This window comes from Eleginops maclovinus, chromosome 6, assembly GCF_036324505.1.
Source record: "Eleginops maclovinus isolate JMC-PN-2008 ecotype Puerto Natales chromosome 6, JC_Emac_rtc_rv5, whole genome shotgun sequence".
Classification (NCBI taxonomy): Eukaryota; Metazoa; Chordata; class Actinopteri; order Perciformes; family Eleginopidae; genus Eleginops; species Eleginops maclovinus.
Window position 1 is genome coordinate 21,858,480 of NC_086354.1, and position 18,574 is coordinate 21,877,053.

Genomic DNA, 18,574 nt, shown 5'->3' on the forward strand with positions numbered 1-18,574 from the left:
ACAGTTAGCTTATAGTAATATAAGTTAACTGTTACATTATATATTGTAAGCCATCATTTTAATAGGCATCTCCGCCTGTAACTGTGTCCTAAAAAACACCCTAAAATCTGCCATTAATGGTGCTTTTTGTTACACTATTCATTACTATAGCTGTAACCCGAATCTGAGACTAGTTATGGTCAATTTACAATCAATGTGTTCAGGGTTTTTGCTCCTTCAGGCTTTTGAGGAGCCAGGCAAAGGGTGTTTTACTTCCTTTTTTATAATTTCGCTAACTAATCAAATCTAGTTAGAACAAAGCAAATAATGAAAAATAAAAACCCCAACACAAACCGTGTTTAACCTTTGTTTGTTTGTGTACAGCAGGGACTCTATGACCTCCCTTTCTGCTCAGTATTCCCAGAAGCTTATTGCGTCCTGTCCTTGTTACAAAGGGACCTTGTTTTTTGTAGACTGAAGGTGCCCATTGTGTTCTTGCAGAGGAAACAAAGAAGAGGAAGGGTGCTGGTATATAAACAGAAAAACATGGAACAGATCTCTCTTTTGAGCAAAAGAAATATCCACCCACACACTCTACTCACAGTGACAGTCGCCAGCAGCCCCTCGGGCACGTTCGCCACGATGATGCCGATGAGGAAGATGACGGCCTCCAGCCAGGTGTAGCCCAGGATGAGTGACAGGATGAAGAAGCTCACGCCCAGGAAGACAGCCACGCCCGTGATGAGGTGGATGAAATGCTCGATCTCGATGTTGATGGGCGTGCGGCGGACTTCGAGCTCGGACGCCAGCGTGGCGATGCGACCCATCACCGTTCGGTCCCCGGTGCCAATCACGATGCCATGGGCGGTACCTGAGAGCGAGGAGGGATCCACTGTCAGTTTAACACATGCGTTTTTATACCAAGCTGAAGTTTCTCACAGTACATAGTTGTCAATTCTTTACAAATGGTGCCAATTTATTTTGTTGAAGAGAGCTCTTTAAAACAAGATGTCCAGCGCTCAGCCCGGTGACAGGAAAGTGATGCGCTGGATAAATAGTGGTGATGGATGGAGGACAATTACAGGTCTAGGCCAGTGATTGATAGCTGAAAACACACTGTGCGGACTGACTGAGTGAGGGAAGGAAATCATGTAAAATACAGTGTGTAATCTGCAGACCTAGGCTGTTTTCACAGGGACTATTTCCTCAGTTGAAAGAGGTACCAACAAAGGGAAATATCTGGATCATACGGAGCAACAGGGGCGTTGTTTCTAGAAAGAGAAATGCTGATTCTGATTCGTTTTAAATGTGTTTCATTGCTGTGAGCAGGAAGCAGAAATCTCAGGGGCAAATATTTAAAAAACTGGACACATAAAACCCAAATTATCTGCTGAGCTAGAAACCCCCACAGAGGAAATATGGTGCTTTTATGTCCTTGAACACAACCTAGCTTCCCAGAGGGACTAAAAGACAGCAGAAGGCTTAACCTTACTGTCTATATAGTTTTATTACTGATGTATATTTATATATATATATTAAATAAAATGATTTATGCACCATTTTTGTTGTACTTTTTGTTTTAGATAAAGTATATTGGGCTTTGGAAAGACCTGCCTGAGGAGAGCTCTTTTTAATTCACTTCTAAAAACTCACTTTTTTAGAATTGCTTATTTGTTATTTTATTTAAATTTATTTTGAATATTTTCTATCTGTTTTACTCTGTGTTAAGATGCTGTTGTTTAATGAATTTCCTCCGTGTCCTGTTTTATGTTACAGCACTTTGTAACTATGTTGGGAAAAAATATATAAATACAGTTTTATTATTATTGTTATCATCATTTCATTAAATCCTTAGTCCACTCCAAGTGGTTAGAGACAGACTTTAAAAAAACTCCTATCTTTTTTCTCATCCAAACAATGTTCTTTGGATATGAACACTTCACTTTATATTCAACCTACACTGGAATATATATGAAGAAATTAATAAAGTTGCATATTGTAATATAAAATAAATCCCATTAAAATGCTCCTCGTTCAATGATTGATAGGAGCTGAAACACCAACTACTATTCCCAACAGTTGAATCTCAGATGGAAATACACATTAAAAACCTCAATGCAATAAATATTCAACACACACACACACACACACACACTTCTATCGCATGGAGGCCTTTCTAATGAATGCACAGAAACAGACTCATGGTCAGGCACGGAGGGTGTGTTGATGTCCAGATGGCTTACAACAAAAAAAAAAAAACACTTTTAGATGTGATAAGAGACAATCTCGGCCAGATGTGACCTACTGACCCTCGACGCAGTTGGTGGAGAAGAAACAGATGTTGCGGGTTTCCAGAGGATTGTCATGTGTGAACTCCGGGGAGCGAGTCTGAGGCTCCGACTCTCCCGTCAGAGACGAGTTGTCCACCTTCACAAGGGGATGGAGAGAGAGGAGTGAGGGGAACAGGAGAGAGTGACAAGGTGAGAATGACGACAGCAGCACTTATCATCAACAAGCGCAACAAGTCGAGGCAGGTCCTCTCATCTTATTTTCCTCACGTTCTTCTATAGGGGAAGAAATGCATTCGATTGATCGCCACTCTTATTATACTGCCTCGAAGTCCAGTGGGATGAACTCGAGCTGGAAAGTCGACATGTTGGAGACCATTTTTACCCTACAGCAACAGAGAGTACTATGTATAAAAGCAAACCTTATCTACATCCATTTTAAGGGATGAAAATGACAACTGCACAGCTGGTGTGGGGAGGGAATATTCAGAGAAAAACTCTGTATTTTCTCGGTTAAAGTCACAAATGTACATAAAAAAAAACAATTATTTCCTGATTAAATTCGGGAATTTACGCTAAATTAAATCATCGTTTTACAAGACGAAAACTGAAAAGAAATAAAAAACTGTTGAGTGTAGTGAGTGTAGGTTTAGTGGAGAATAACACAGAAAGCTGTGGGTGGGTGATTCCAACAAATGGCCGAAGGAAACATGCTGAGAACATAAAACACTTTGAGTCATATGTCAAAGAATATGAGAGCTGGGGAACTTTGCTCTGTTGACAAAAAACAGCCACTTTGAGGTTGAAATGTTGGGTTTGGAGTGAAATATCTTAGCAACTGCTCAGGGGGGGGGATTGCAGTCAACATTATAAAGAATAAACCTTATTTGATGATTCAAAATACACTTCCATAATCCTGAGTTTGTTCTAATCAGCAAACACTAGTATGCTAAAAACCAGTGGTGTAAGAAGTACTCACACTTCAAAATTGCACATCAAATTAAAAAGTATTTGCGACAAAACACTTTAATTACCAAAAGCAAAAGTACTTTTGCACGTAGTAGCCGTTTCAGATGAATAGATATACAGTATATATTACATTATTGGAATAAGACATCTGATGCATACATGTATTCATAAAGGCTGGTGAATGTGGAGCATATTTTAATAACTCTACATCCTGCTGCTGGATATCTTAACCTATAATTATATATGTATTATAATTTATGTATTAGTTTATATGTATTTTTTATAAGCTAATAATCTGAATTTGTAAGATAACTAGTAACTAAAGCTGTCAGATAGTGGTTTAGTTTATTTTAGAGGCGTAAAAAGTTACATTTTGGCTTTAATAATGTACTGAATAAATATGAAATAGCATAAAATTGGAAAGCCTAAGGTGAATTACCTCAATACAGTACTTCAGTAAATGTACTTTATTAAATTACACCACTGGTTATAACACTCCAAAAAAGGACTGATTCAAATGATAATATATTCAATAATACTGAAAAAATAAGGAAAGCAAGTGTAAAATAGCAAGCCAGAAGAGCAGGTGTACTCCCACTGAGAACTCGACAGGTTCCCCAGGGATGAGCCGCCCCTCCCCCTACCTTGCACCCGCTGGAGGAGACCACTCGAAGGTCAGCTGGGATGCGGTCTCCCCCTTTGATCTCCACCAGATCTCCCTGCACCACAAACTCGGCATTGATCTGCATCTTCTCCCCCTCCCGGATCACCAGGGCTTGCTGGCATGGAGAAAAAAGGGAAGAGAGGGGGAGAGGGAGGGTGAGAACAGAGAGAGGATTTAGTTTAGAGGAAAGGAAGAGCCAAAGGGTGTGGAGGTATATGGGAAAGGAAGAGATAGCAGGAGTAAAAAGCAGGAGAAAAAAGACAGGTAGTCTGAAAAGCAGACAAGAAAGTGGAGTGAAGAAAGCCTAAATAGATTAAAGAATTAGGTAATCGAAGTGCTTGAGGGGGGAGAACGCGAGGGGAGTTTTTATGCAAACACACTCACAATCCAAAGTTGGCTCAAACATTTATTCTTCCTTTGTGCAAGCTTATTAGGTTTCCACTCAAGTGAGAGTGTAAGCCCTACTTGAGGGACAGCTTATTGATTCTGAAAGCTGTGAGAGAACCCCAAACAACTCAACTTACCTGTGGCACCATTTTCTTAAAGGAGTCCATGATCCGGGAGCTCTTGGCCTCTTGGAAGTAGGAGAAACAGCCGGTGACGATGACCACGGCTGACAGCACCACGCCCAGGTACAGCTAAACGGGGAGAAAAGCAGGGCCACAGGGGGAGTCGGTGTCATTATCTACTTAGTCAGATTCATGTTAGGCTTTTCTAGGCGGCAGGAAAAGGGGATTTACAAACCTCAAAATGGTTTTAAAACAGCAGAACCTTAAATGCTGAGAGTTAGGAGCAACCTGGAAAAGCTCTCAGTGTTAGACTTAAACAGAGAAGCCACTTTGAAGCTGGATTATCGTGTACTATTCCTTTCCTCTTGGAGGGTGCATTCAATGTTAGACGAAGCGAACATCTGTCTTGCAAACCCAGGAAACCTAAAAATGAGACTCTGATCTGCAAGGGCACCAATAACCCTTTCCCACCAAAGTAATTACATTGCCAATTAGGAGTCGGTGCCTTATTGCTGACCAGTTTGTCCTGTTTCCACTGCAGCGGTGCTAGCTCTAAATCTGGATTCAGCTTTTAGTGCGTTTTACAACTTTAAGGACCTAAGGGTTTGAATAAGGGCTTTAAAAGGGTTCATACTGGTTAGTCTATTTGGTTAAAAAAAAAAGTATCTACCGATTTACAGACGTCTCTTCCCCAATGCAAGTCAAGGGGGAAAAAGTCTTTCTGGGCCGGGGGACGTCACGGACTGAAACGGAAGTTGCAGTCCCCGGAATTTGGCCACTACGAATATTTTCTGAAAGTCAGGAGCAATTCTTGGGGGCTTGGTGTAATCAACACATGGGCTACACAGGTTGCCATGTCAGACCTTCTGAACTAAGATCCCAATGAAAAATATGCCAGTAGAAAAAGGCTTCTCCCACAATATGTCAGCAACAAGCAGTCAAGATAGTCGGATTAGCATCGGTGGCTATTCCAGCATCACCCACAGGCTACCAGAGAAACCTCAATAATGGTGTAATGATGCCAAACAGTGTCCATTCAAACTGAAACACATTCACTTCTGGGGATGGGGAATATGCATCCGGGGACGATGCGGGTGTGACAGTTAGACGTAACGTTGGTGGACGAGCGGCGTATCACTCCAGTGGTCGTGAAACCAGTTCCTACTTAGAGCTAACTGATACCAAACAAGCACCAGCACGGAGCTAAACCGATCTGATTCTCAGGGTTAAAGGGGTACAAGAGAGATCTGAACTGGAGCCTGACTGGCTTATTCTGGTTCCTTTTTTTTTTCCTGTGAATATTTTGCTTTTTCACCAAGCTGTTATAGGTTGAGCTCTCGGCTGATGCAAACTAGACAGTGGATGAAAGAGTCTGCCAGCTGGTGTGCGGCTCTGTGTGTCCCGGACTCCTGGAAAATGAAATTCTTTCAAGCCCTGGAAAGTTTCCCTTTCTTTTGAAGGTGCTGCTTTCATTTGACAGCAACAGAATGTTTTTGCTCTTTACGCTTCAATGCGTGTTTTTTGGCTTTTTTTTAGGATGACGATGCAAAATCTCCTGAACCAAGAAAAACATTTGTATCCTCAGAAAATCAGTTTACAACATTTCCCACCAATTCAGTGTCTCATGGCTGTGTCTACACGGGTTTGTTTGTTTGCAGATTTGTAGCTCTTTTGCTTGTTCCTATTCACCAGCTCTACACAAACGCAAAGACAACATCTGTCGAGGCAGGTGACACATTTGAATGTACTACAGTTTAATGGTTTGGAATAATAAATCCTTAGTTTCCAGACAAATGAATAATAAAATGTGTTGTGTAAACTCTTTTAGAAAAAAACCTGGGGATAATAAACCATTTTTCCCCAACTGAAGAGGACAATTCCTCGATAGATACATCAACATAATGTTCAAAAAGATGAGAACAAAGCCATGTGTGAAGTCCTGTTAGGGTGGGTTTTATCCTTAAATAACTGCTTGTACATTATGCAGAGGCTCAAAGTGCCAAATCTGCAGGCAGTCGGGGCTTTTGAAGTCGCAGAGCATCCAGCTGTACATACTCGCTGCCCAGATTAAACGGAGGAGATTAAACTTATCACGTGTGTTCACGCGCGTATCTATCTGTACAGTAGGTTATTGTATATTATGCAAAGGGTTTAACGCTGTCTGGGGTTCAGAGAGCACTGAATGATGATTGCGTAATAACTCAGAGTCGTAAAGTGCAGAATGGATGGCTGCTTGGCTCCATTTGCACAGCGGGTGGTCTGAGTATTTATCGCTGCTAATGCCGATGCCAGTGACAGCGGAGGTTTTTACGTCACGCTCTCCGAGGCGGGCTCTGGGTCTTTGTGTACTTGTAATTCTATACTTAGGAGGATCAAATAGTGGCAAGCTTCAATGTGTTTTTGTTGCTTTTCCAATTGAATGCTATTCCTTTTACTATTTTTTGTATTTCCTTTAGGGATGCTTGCTCTGTGTACGTAAATGTGACGTTAATTGCGTTGCCATTTTGGCAAGGACTCTCGGGAAGGAGATTTAGATGTCAAGAGGACATTCTGATTAAGTAAAGGTCATAATAAATAATCTCCACACAAGCAAATAGACAACAAGATGAAGTATTTAAACACTTTCTGGTCTCCTGGCGTAAGGTTAACACTTTACGATTTGGTTTAAGGTTCAAAATGTGTGTTTTTGTAAATGTGCATGCTTTAATAATATAGCTTCTTGTTTTTTGGTAGGAGTAAAATGTTATTGACAGATGGTACGATCATATTGAGCTATAATTTGCAAAACTCTGTTGTGCAATAGCACCATAATTAAAATGAAACGAGTATTTTAAAGTTTGATTAACTTGGAGGATGAATCGTTTTCAGAATACATTTTAACGCAGCCAATTCTATTATTACACAGGCTGCAGCATCAACTTTTATTGAGAGACACGCTGGGCTGAAACTCTCAGAAATTGGTATGTATGAACAGGGGAGTTTTCACCCCTTTATTCTGTATTAGATTTTGAATCGGACAGAGAAAAAGAAAAGGGCTAAACCTATTGGAATATAATTCAACATGCAGGAAAAGGAAGCTAAACATTGGGTTTCTTAAGAGGCTGCGTCAGACGGAAAGTGCTTCAGAGAAAATGACCTTTACCCTTAAATGAGAATATCAATATATTGTTCTGGATTTGCCTAAATAACAACCTTAAAACTGACTATGCCTGACTCCATTAACCATAATCAATAACTTGATCCAGAACCTAAATCAAGACATGGAAATAAAAGGTTTGTTTTACATGGAAGAAGAGTTTGGTTGGATGTAATGCCGAATGTCGCATTTGTGCATCAATTCAATCATTTATGTGGGATTTTTGCACATGTTTTTTTATATTTGCATATTCCAGTGTGGTCTGAGGTAATATCATGAAATCTGACAGAAATAAATAATGCAAAACCACGGACAGGCACACTGCAAGTCCACACATAAAAGGCCTGAACACAGACACCACCCAGGGCAGTTACGCAACTATCGTAATGTATATTTTGATGTTGAAAATAAAATATTTCCAGCATTTTTAAAAGTGACTGATCACCAAAGTTAAATAAAAGGTTAACAAAATCCCCTAAATAAATAATACCACTTTGAAAGAAAATGAAGGATTACATTTCGTCATTTGAAAGGAGATATATCTCACCATTTTGTTGTGTTTATTTTGATGTTAAATATAAATTAGATTATTATTAGCGTTGTTTGAACAAAGGAGTAAAGGAAAAAACGATCAAAATCCCCAAAATGTATATAATTTTTCCACTTTTGAAAGACATTCAGTGTCAAGATGCAGTGTGTAAGTCCATACGATGTGTCTAGTATCAATGCATGTACACTTCCATAAGGAAAAGGAAGGTCAATACAAAGGTGGAATTGCATGTGTGTGCGTGGAGATGTCTTTATCTCTGTCTCTGTTTTATACCTGCAGCTGTCTCTGCCTGTGTTCCTGCATCTCTGTAAACCTGTGTGTGTGATTAATATGTGAGGTGTGTGTGCTCGTACATGTGCATGTTTTACAAGCAGTTTCTCACGTTGTCATTGGGCGCCTCGTCTTCTGTGGCCACCTGGATGGCGTAGGCCAGGAAGCAGAGGATGGCTCCGATCCAGAGCAGGATGGAGAAGCCGCCAAAGAGCTGACGGCAGAACTTGACCCACTCCGGGGTACGGGGGGGAGGGGTCAGGGCATTGGGACCGTCCCTGGCCAGAACCTCCAGAGCTCTGGCACTGGTCAGGCCCTGAGGGAGAGACATTTTTAGGAATGAGTCTCCTTTTTTTTGCACGCACTCTTGAATCTTATTACAACACGCAACGACCCCATTTTCACCATGAATAAAAAAGCTATTTTACTGCTACAGTTGGAAAACCTCAAGTATTCCTGCTTGACCTATTTAACACTATATACGGTATTTAACACGATATAATAAACTGGGAGGATCTTACACAGATTTAAGGCTGCAAAACTGTTAGAGCTATTGATTTTTTTCAGGATTTTTATTCCTGATAGTGTCATTTTCAAATTATAGACAATTCATGCATGTATTTGCAGTACACTTATTTAGATACAATGTTAAAAAACAAAGAAATTGGCATTTTTTTTCAAGGTTTAGCAGTTTTTTGATGCCATTTTTAAAGCTTGTGAACTTTCTGAGCACCCAAGGTTTTATATTTTTGTCGACACTAATCTCAAAAAGATAAAATCAGTTTCACTTCAGCTGCAATGTCAAACTTAAGGTACGGAGCAAATGTGTTTACAGCATTAAAAAAAACTGGTGTGATGTATTCGATTCTGCCTGTCGTTGCATCAAAGTGTGTATGTCTGTGTGTGCATCTGTGTGATTGAGGGATTAAAGATGAATGAGGCTCAAGGTGAGCTGAGGACGCTGCTGTGGATCAAACTTGACCAAAGAAATGTTTGGTCTCAGTTTGGATGTTGCTTACACGTACAGACACAACAGATCACATCCCTCTGGGCGATTTTGTTGTATACTTGTGTGCATGCATTCAGTTTGTTACCCGTGTGAGGTCCACTCCATAGCGTTTTCCCAGATCATCCAAAGCGAGTTTGTGGTCGTCCTGTAGGCAGAACATTTATTTTTTAATCTGTTCTTCAGCGGAACAGAAACACTGAATAGAATCTGAGTATAATTGGCCAGTAACATTGTTTCTAAGGTAATTTGTCAATGACATACCATAAATGGGAAACTGTACAACGCTCTGATTCATTACACATCTCCATCTCACTTTATTCTCTATAGCTGACACCGATCCAGGGAATATATATATAGTACATGATTTATTTCCCATGACAGGTGGTCAAGAGGTCAACCAGTGATGTCCACTCCCCTGCATCTCTGAGAAGTGCTAAACTAGAGGGGAGCAAACTGTTTGTTCTCCAGGGGTAAAAGCTTGACCACTAGATAAACTGCAAAATACTGCCTAGAGTAAATTCTTCAATAATTTACAAAACTTGTGCATTATAATAAGCGTTCATCTTTTTGCATCTTGCTACTTATTTAAGTATAAATCATACTCCATGTACATGTATATCAGGGGTGGTAATCACCAGGGTCACCACGGTACGATACGATCTCGATATCTCTGATTTCTCTCCGCTGACTCCATCTTTGTTTTGATTTACCTCCTGCCAATCCCACTGACTTTACCCATGGCCATGACCGCACAAGAACAAGCTCAGCATCGTTTAGTGGATTGAAAAAGGAATTGTTACCAAAAACTTTCATTTGGATTTGCAAAACGAATCATTTATATAATGAAATATCTATACTTGGGGTCCGTGTATCGATATAATATCGCCATGCAAAGTATCACGATACTATGCTGTATCGATTTTTTCCCTTACCCCTAGTGTATACAGACTCCTCTTGCACTATTTGTATTTTATTTTTCTATATTTGCACCTTTTACAACATTTCTTGCACAATTTTATTTCTTTTCTGTTATTTCTTTCACAATCTTCATGGGTTTTATTTGTTTTACGCTCTATATATATTCATGTTGCACTGTTGGAGGAGCCTGACACTCAAGTCTACAATCTACACTGTAGGTGCATATGACAATAACACCTTTGAATCCTGATTATCACATGTTCACTACATCGCAAACAGGCATTGTTGCTAAACCCCTAGGAATAACACCTATTCATAATCAGTACTCCAAAGCACAATTAGCGCAGGTGTAAAAGTGTAAGCCTGTTTTTATATAGTTTTACTGTAAATGTAATTCACCCCTATTACCTGAAATCATAAACAATGTTCAGTTATTTTATTCTCTGTTCATCAGAGATGCATGGAATCCAAAAACTGGTTTTGTTCAACAATTCAAGATAACACACGGTAATTCATACACATATTGTCATTTTGAAGATGAAGTATTCCTTTATCACTCTTAAAAATGGGTTAGCATGTTGTGTTTTGCGGGTACATTTTCCTGTTTTAATTCAAACATTGTGTTTATTATTTCTTCTGGCTGCAAGTTCACTAAATTTGTGTCTTATTTCTACCATGGTATGTATTTATTCTCTTTAAACACACCTTTTCTAAATTGTGACTTTCATCTGCACTGTCTCTTTGCTGTTGTAAAGCTGAACTTGCCTTGATTACCAGATGAATAAATGATTTCTGATTCTGATTGGTGGCATGTTTGCATTCCTGTGCAGCATATTGCACTTCGAGATTTAAACTGGAGCTGAAATGGAGCTTGCTGCTGCAGCCACACAAATTCCTGCTAGCAGCTGTCAGGAAGGTGTCAGTCCCACAGAATGAAGGGTTTGCTTTGTTCATTCAAAAAATAAGACAGGGAGAAATCCATCAAGTTCTTCACAAACAGTCGCCTCGGAGGACCACAGCGAAAGTGATTTGGCCACCGTCAACGACATGCCCGAGTGTTCACCAATCAGTTCACTGGTTAAGCTTTATTTATACTGTATGCCCTTACACCCAATATTGATCAGCCATTGTCTGATGGTTGTTTAAAAAGGAACACTGGGGGGAGATGTAGGGAATCGCTCAATAAAGAAGTACATGAAACAGATTGATGAAAGTAGACACTAAATCCCCGAGCAACGCTGTAAGTGTTGACAGCATCCAAGGATTTTTTTCCTCTAATAGGTCAACAGGCCAACCTGATAATTGACAAGAGCTGCTTTATCCGAGATAGTGCGTGTAGCAAAACTAAGACCCAGTTTTCATGGGCATCGCTTGGCTGCGTTCTGACAGCACCTCAAAGGGATACAGCTCTGCACAAGACAAAGACGCTGCACTACACTGCTGGTGGCCCACAAATTATTCAGCATCTTTCTGAGTACAAAGAAGAGCAGCCAGAGGGTTGGTGGAAGAGATAGAAGAGGACAGGCTGGCTCATCTACAACCCACTACACTAAGCAGGTTGGATTGCCTTTTTGTTTACCGGCCACTGTTTTCATTTTCCCTGTTAAATATCCCGGTGTCTTTGCCGTAACACTATTTGGGAGCAGCGATAGAATCAATCAGTGTGGGGTGGAGCGGTGACAGCTTATTTTTCTTACCAAGGACACCTCCTTCTTCAGCTCATCCAAGTCCCTCTCCTTCTTCTTCTTCTTCCCCTCATTGTTGGCACCGAACTAGGGAAGGAGGGAGAGAGATTACACATTATCCTAAACTTCCACAACAACAAAAAAAACTGGGCTATTGTGCTTGTAGCCACATTGTGTCTGTGCATTTACATTCCCAGCCACGTATTACAAGCGTCAGTGTAAGCACAATAGACTTGTGTGTATGCTGGTTCATTTCAATCTCCTGGCAATATTGGCAAACCATTCACTGAATATGCAGGAGAAAACATTTTTCTCATAGTGAGAGTTTCCTTATTTGTGCGCCTGAGAGCGAGTGTGTGTGTGTCACGAACAGTTGGAAGAATGGTGCATCATGGAAATCATCTGCTGCTGTCAGTCTTCTCTTAGCAGCACGTGTGCATGTCAGTGAAGGAGGGATACACACAGAGTGCGAGCGAGTGACACAGTGAAAAAGTAATCAAAAAAAGCCAAAGACGGAGCACAGAGTCGGTGGAGTGCCTGAAATGTGTCTGGCATAGCAATTTCCCCCCACTGTGTGTGAGGAAGATTACCAGCCTGTCCCCCCATAAAGCTAAATGGAATGGGCCTGATGGAGAGAATAAAAAACAAAATTACGTAATTACCCAAATAAACAGCAAGCCGGGAACAAAACTTATTTGGAAGAAAAGCCATCATCCCGAAATGATACTGTCTTTAAAAAACAAACAAATAAACAGCAGCAGTCTGAGGAAAATCCAGAGCTGCAGTCGCTTTATAAATCTCAGTAGTTTTCCATGATGCATATCCACGCCATATGCTGTTACTGTATATAAGTCACAGTAGGAGCACAGAAACTGAGTCATTCATTCAGCTACAACAGGAAGCAAAGGTTTGAGAGCAACAACACGAACAAGCACTTAAAGTGAAAGTTATTTTTAAATGAAAATCACTTACCCCTCTGCCCATGCTGAATATCCAGACGTTGGAAGGTTATAATGTGAAGGACAGAGCTCAGGGGCCACAGCTGAGACCTCTCACCCCCCTCCCACGTGTGGAAGACACTTGTGGCTTTTTTTGGGCCTAGCACCCCCCACACCAAACACCCTGTTACTTTGCTTCTTGTACCCTCCTGTTGGGGGAACCTGAGCCATGCTATTACCCCCCCCCCCCCCCCAATTCCTCTCCACATATTCCTATACCAGGGCCTCTTTTCACCCACTGAAACTCTCACACAGTGGAGGTTTCTCTGTGTTTGGGTGTGGTGTGGTGTGGTGTGGTGTGGTGTGGTGTGTGTGTGTGTGTGTGTGTGTGTGTGTGTGTGTGTGTGTGTGTGTGTGTGTGTGTGTGTGTGTGTGTGTGTGTGTGTGTGTGTGTGTGTGTGTACCTGCACCTGCACCTGCTACACATTCTCCCTACCCCCACTACCAACACACATTGTTGCATGGAAAACAACAGCCATCAATCACTGCTGTCAACACCAGAAATGAAACCTTGCACCCCACATAACGTACAGTACAAATGTGATAATGAGGGACATGTATTGGCCCTCAAGATGTATAATAAAATATATATTCAGCTGTTTTCTGATTCAAAACACAGACTGAATCCTCAGGTCTGTTCTGCAAAAATGAATCCCGCAATAATCTATTCAATCGTTTGCTAATTGATCCCCAAAGATGAGTTGTTTCTTTAGTTTGAATTTAAAGTGACTTGTACAACACCACAATTAGCAACATATTCCAAACATAAGGCGGGTCATGAACACTTCGCCCACGCAACAGATGCAGGAATGATACCGCGTCACATACTGCAAATCAGGGGGCTGAAGCTGCTGGCCCGCGGGCCAACTGCGGCCCTCGAGACGATAGTTTGCGGCCCCCACCTCAATATGAAAGTTTAATGTTAGTGCGGCCCGCGAGTTTGATACGAATGGCACTTTTCAGTGTTGTGTGCAGAGCTGAACGAACCTACCAATCACGGTGGGGTATATTGCTCTCGGGGGCGGGACAGAAAAAGAAGCGGAAAAGACGTATCGGCTAACACTGAAACTTCAACGCGACAGTGACACCAAGTGGAAATATATATTACACAGCCCCAAACATGTCTTTTTCAAAGCCTGCAGTGAAGAGAAAGGTTGGTGATGAGCACAGACAATTTCAGGAAAAGTGGGAAGTGCAATATCTCTTTGTTGAACACAGGGGCGTCCCGAAAGTTGCAGTGCACAAAGAATACAATTTGAAACGTCATTACACAACTAGACATGCTGAGGAGTATGCAAAATACCAGGGAGATGAGAGAGCCAACCGGGTTGCTAATCTTAAAACATATCTACTGAGGCAACAAGATTTCTTTAAGAAAGCAACCAGAGAGAATGATGCAGCAGTCGAAGCTAGCTACGTGGTTAGTGAGATGATTGCTAAAGCAGGAAAGCCATTCACAGAAGGTGCATTTGTCAAAAATTGCATATTACAGGCTGCAAGTATTGTCTGTCCAGAAAATAAAGGTCAGTTTAGCAACATCAGCCTTTCTGCCAACACCGTGGCAGAGCGCATTTCTGACCTGTCAAGTGACATTTATGATCAACTGTGTGAGAAAGCAAAATGTTTCAGTGTATACTCAGTCGCTCTCGATGAGACCACAGACATCACCGACACTGCCCAGCTCGCAATCTATGTCCGTGGTGTTGATGACAATTTTGAAGTCATAGAGGAGTTGCTCACAGTGATTCCAATGCATGGCCAGACCACCGCTCAGGAGATATTTCACCAGCTGTGTGATGCCATTGAGAATGCCGGTTTGCCATGGAAGAGGTTTGTTGGAATAACAACCGATGGAGCGCCATCAATGACAGGGAGGAAAAATGGACTGGTGGCACTTGTTCAAAAAAAACTGGAAGAGGAAGGTGTGGAGGAGGCCATTGCTCTGCACTGCATTATCCATCAGCAGGCTCTTTGCAGCAAATGCCTGAAGTTTGACAATGTGATGTCTTTCGTTGTGAAATGCATCAGCCAAATCAGATCCAGGGGCTTAAAGCACAGAAGGTTCCGTGCTTTTTTAGAGGAAATGGAGTCAGTATATGGGGATGTGCTCTACTTCACCGAGGTACGTTGGCTCAGCAGGGGAAACATGTTGAAGAGATTTTTTGAGTTGAGAGCGGAAGTGAAAGCCTTCATGGAGAAAGATGGGGTTGCTGTTCCTGTGCTAAGTGATCCCAAATGGACTTAGCTTTTTTTGTTGATATCACACATGAGCTTAATGTACTGAACAAGAAGTTACAAGGCCAGGGGCAACTTGTTAGTGCTGCCTATGACAACGTGAGAGCATTCTCTACAAAACGTATGTTATGGAAAGCCCAGCTTTCTCAGACAAACCTTTGCCATTTTTTCAGCATGCAAGGCACTCATGGATGCAGGCACACCATTCAGTGGTGAGGAGTATGTGGATGTCATTTTGAAGCTACAGGAGGAATTTGATCACAGATTTGCAGACTTCAAGACGCACAGAGCCACATTTCAAATTTTTGCGGACCCCTTCTCCTTTGATGTGCAAGATGCCCCTCCTGTGCTTCAAATGGAGCTCATTGACCTGCAGTGCAACTCTGAACTCAAAGCCAAGTTCAGGGAGGTGAGTGGAAAAGCAGACAAGCTCGGGCAATTTTTGAGAGAATTGCCCCCCAGCTTCCCTGAGCTTTCACGAATGTTCAAGCGGACCGTGTGTCTTTTTGGGAGCACATACTTGTGTGAAAAGCTCTTCTCTACGTTGAACTTCAATAAGTCCAAGTACAGGTCCAGACTTACTGATGAGCATCTTCAAGCCCTACTGAGGGTCTCAACTGCTTCATCCCTGTTTAAGCCAAATGTGGCTCGGCTATGCGAGAGGAAGCGCTGCCAGACCTCTAGCAGCAAGAAGTAGGCAGAAGAAGCCATGTTCAGAACAGTTTATGTTCAATGTTCCATTCATGTTCAGAAAGTTAAATATTAAATGTTAATACAGATATTTGAATCTGAATAATAATAATTACATTTCTCTAGTCAGCAACTATATGTGGTTTCTTCAGTCTTCTATATCTGCTGTATTATTATTATTATTATTATTATTATTATTATTATTACGGATTGATTTGTTTTTTTCTTATGAATTTGTTAATTTATTTTTTCATCTTATTTTGTGTTAAAAATAAAATAAAGACATTTGATAACATTGGAATGTTTTTAAGTACTTTTCTTGTGGGAAACCGGCCCAGCCTCTACCTCTAACGGCCCCCGGGTAAATTGAGTTTGAGACCCCTGCTGTAAATAGTCTACCAAATGTCTTCTCACAAGTTGCCAATGACTTAAAGCATTGACTTTTCCTACACTGCAATGCTTTTAATCCTGAGTTGAAACTTGAATGTACATATGGTACATATAGCCACTGGTATGGCTCCTTTTCAAGGTTTCTTCCACATTATGTACACTAAAGGGTGTGGTTATTAAGCTGTCTTTTTCTAGTCTTTAGCATGTCTGTGGTGAAAACAATTCTTATTAAATGTTCTAATAATACAGAGTGCTAAAAGATTGATTTTCAGCTTCACAAAAAAGATAGGTAACTACGTATGTCGATTTTAACCTCAATGAATCAAGAAGAGCAGAAATATACCAAAACTATGTTAAGCTTATATTCTTGCCTCTAACATGAGAGGTAATAGAAGTAATAACACAAACCTCAACCTAGAATAAAAAGCGTAAGTCATAAACAAAAATAAACCCTTGATTAAGTAAATTTAATCCGGGGTTTTGACTTCAGCCTTACTAGTGTGATGTAGGCTAGCGTATGGTGGCTAACGTTAGCTTATCTTTGATATACTTGAGTCATTGACAACAGTAATCATGACTAATTGGTATTTGTGCTACTGTAACAACACATTTTAACATGTCACAGGTGAGCATTTCAATGATATGACTAACAGGAACAACTCTCATGTCTGTGTGTTAGATATGGAGCTTGAGCTAGGGGGAAATTAGCTTAGCCTAGCAAGCGCAAAGGCTGGAGGCAGAGGGAAACAGCTAGCATGGCTCTGCCCAAAGTTTCATGTAAACACATGGACTATACAGCTCAGTAGTGTACTTTTATCACATTTGTTGAATCTGTACAGGTTCAGAAAAATGAAAGTTACAATTTGTGGTATAAGTTGCAGTTATCTGTTGTTGTTTGTACAGATGCAGACTGTCCGTATAGCAGGCCGCAGGGGAGTGCCTATAATAGCGGGCTTCAAAAGCATTTCCACTGCAGTGTTTTTATGGCAATTTGACAACAAATCACTGCTAAAACCTCAGTATTATAGAACTGCATTGCCTTTTTATTGTCTTTTTGCGCTACTATCTATTTGTTTGACTTTTCGTTTTCTCCATGAGCACCAACTAAAGTATTTTTGAAAGAGAAGCATCAGTGAAAACCAAAAGCTTTTTGAAAATGATCTTCAAGCGTTTGGAGTGACCGCAAAATAAAGTGAGAGCGCTTTGATGAAAGACAGTTGGGTGAAGCGCTTTTTCTCTTTGGCGGCCACTTACATTTGTTCCTCATTAAGAACAATTGAAAAAGATTCTCGCACTCAGGAAAGAAACATAGGCCTAGGCACACTCAGCCTTACATAACTCCCACTAAAGCCTCAAATTATAATGTTTGCCTTTGTCTGTGTACAAAATAAACAAACAAGATCCAGTTTGTTAACCAGTGAGTTTAAGGTGTGCTGCTATGCATATTTTTAAATATTTTAAGTAAACCAGGTGGCCTATTTTTCCTTTCCTCCAGTCTTTATGCTTTGCTAATAGTCTCTATTCATTACTCAACACCGAGACGTAGGTATTATTAATATTTGTATCTGCTCTAAACAACAGAGCAAACATGTACACCTCCCAAAATGTCAATCTTTCTTGTGAAGGTGCTGTAAATACATACAAATTATACCTCATGTTAACTGGTGGCTTCATAGGGCAGCATCTAAAGTGGCACGCCATCCTCTCTCTAAATACCGGTTGCACCGTGATTCATGTATCTGTCGGAATATGAAGCAGAGCATTTAGTATAAAGGTTATGTATTCTCACTGAACCTAGTCTGCCAGTGCAGTCAGAAAAAATTAAGCCTCTCTAAAGATTATACCTCATTTCGTAACCCCATAAAATGTGGAAAGGTTATGACTGGTCACCGAGCATTTATTTTCCGTTCATCATTATTACTTTGTGGTAGTTGGGTAGCAAAGGGCATGGTGAGGTGACACCGTTTTCCTCCTCATGATGAAGCTTTAATATTTATTAATATCAAAACTGAATTCCTTTTGAAGTAAAAAGAAAAGCACCTTGTGGTCATTGTTCAGCATTCAGTACCTCCAGATAACCTCGTCTAAAATTGTTCTTATTGTGTATGCAAATATCTTTGGATAGCCTAATAAGACTGGTGCTATTCCATGATGAGTTTTGCTTTCAAGCCATCCATCAGAGTTTTTAAATATTTCAAATGCTGGGTATTTCCTTTTGGGAAAGACTTTCTTCTTTTGAAAAGTTGATGAAACTGTGTCTTGGCAGAGACATTCGTGACAGATT

At 40.7% G+C, this 18,574-nt stretch overlaps 1 protein-coding gene across 1 annotated transcript in view; it reads right to left on the minus strand.

Annotated features, from left to right (window-relative positions):
• The window catches only part of atp1a2a (ATPase Na+/K+ transporting subunit alpha 2a), a 41,766-nt gene extending 28,695 nt beyond the window's left edge, over nucleotides 1–13,071 (minus strand). The window contains exons 1-8 of the mRNA XM_063885700.1: nucleotides 12,950–13,071; nucleotides 11,990–12,064; nucleotides 9,460–9,519; nucleotides 8,478–8,681; nucleotides 4,425–4,538; nucleotides 3,881–4,015; nucleotides 2,289–2,406; nucleotides 582–850 (exon numbers count right to left, since the gene is read on the minus strand). Of these exons, the coding sequence (XP_063741770.1) occupies nucleotides 582–850; nucleotides 2,289–2,406; nucleotides 3,881–4,015; nucleotides 4,425–4,538; nucleotides 8,478–8,681; nucleotides 9,460–9,519; nucleotides 11,990–12,064; nucleotides 12,950–12,961 (987 nt within the window). The 5' untranslated portion in view covers nucleotides 12,962–13,071. The remainder of the gene's footprint in view (nucleotides 1–581; nucleotides 851–2,288; nucleotides 2,407–3,880; nucleotides 4,016–4,424; nucleotides 4,539–8,477; nucleotides 8,682–9,459; nucleotides 9,520–11,989; nucleotides 12,065–12,949) is intronic.
• Between the last annotated feature and the right edge of the window lie 5,503 nt (nucleotides 13,072–18,574).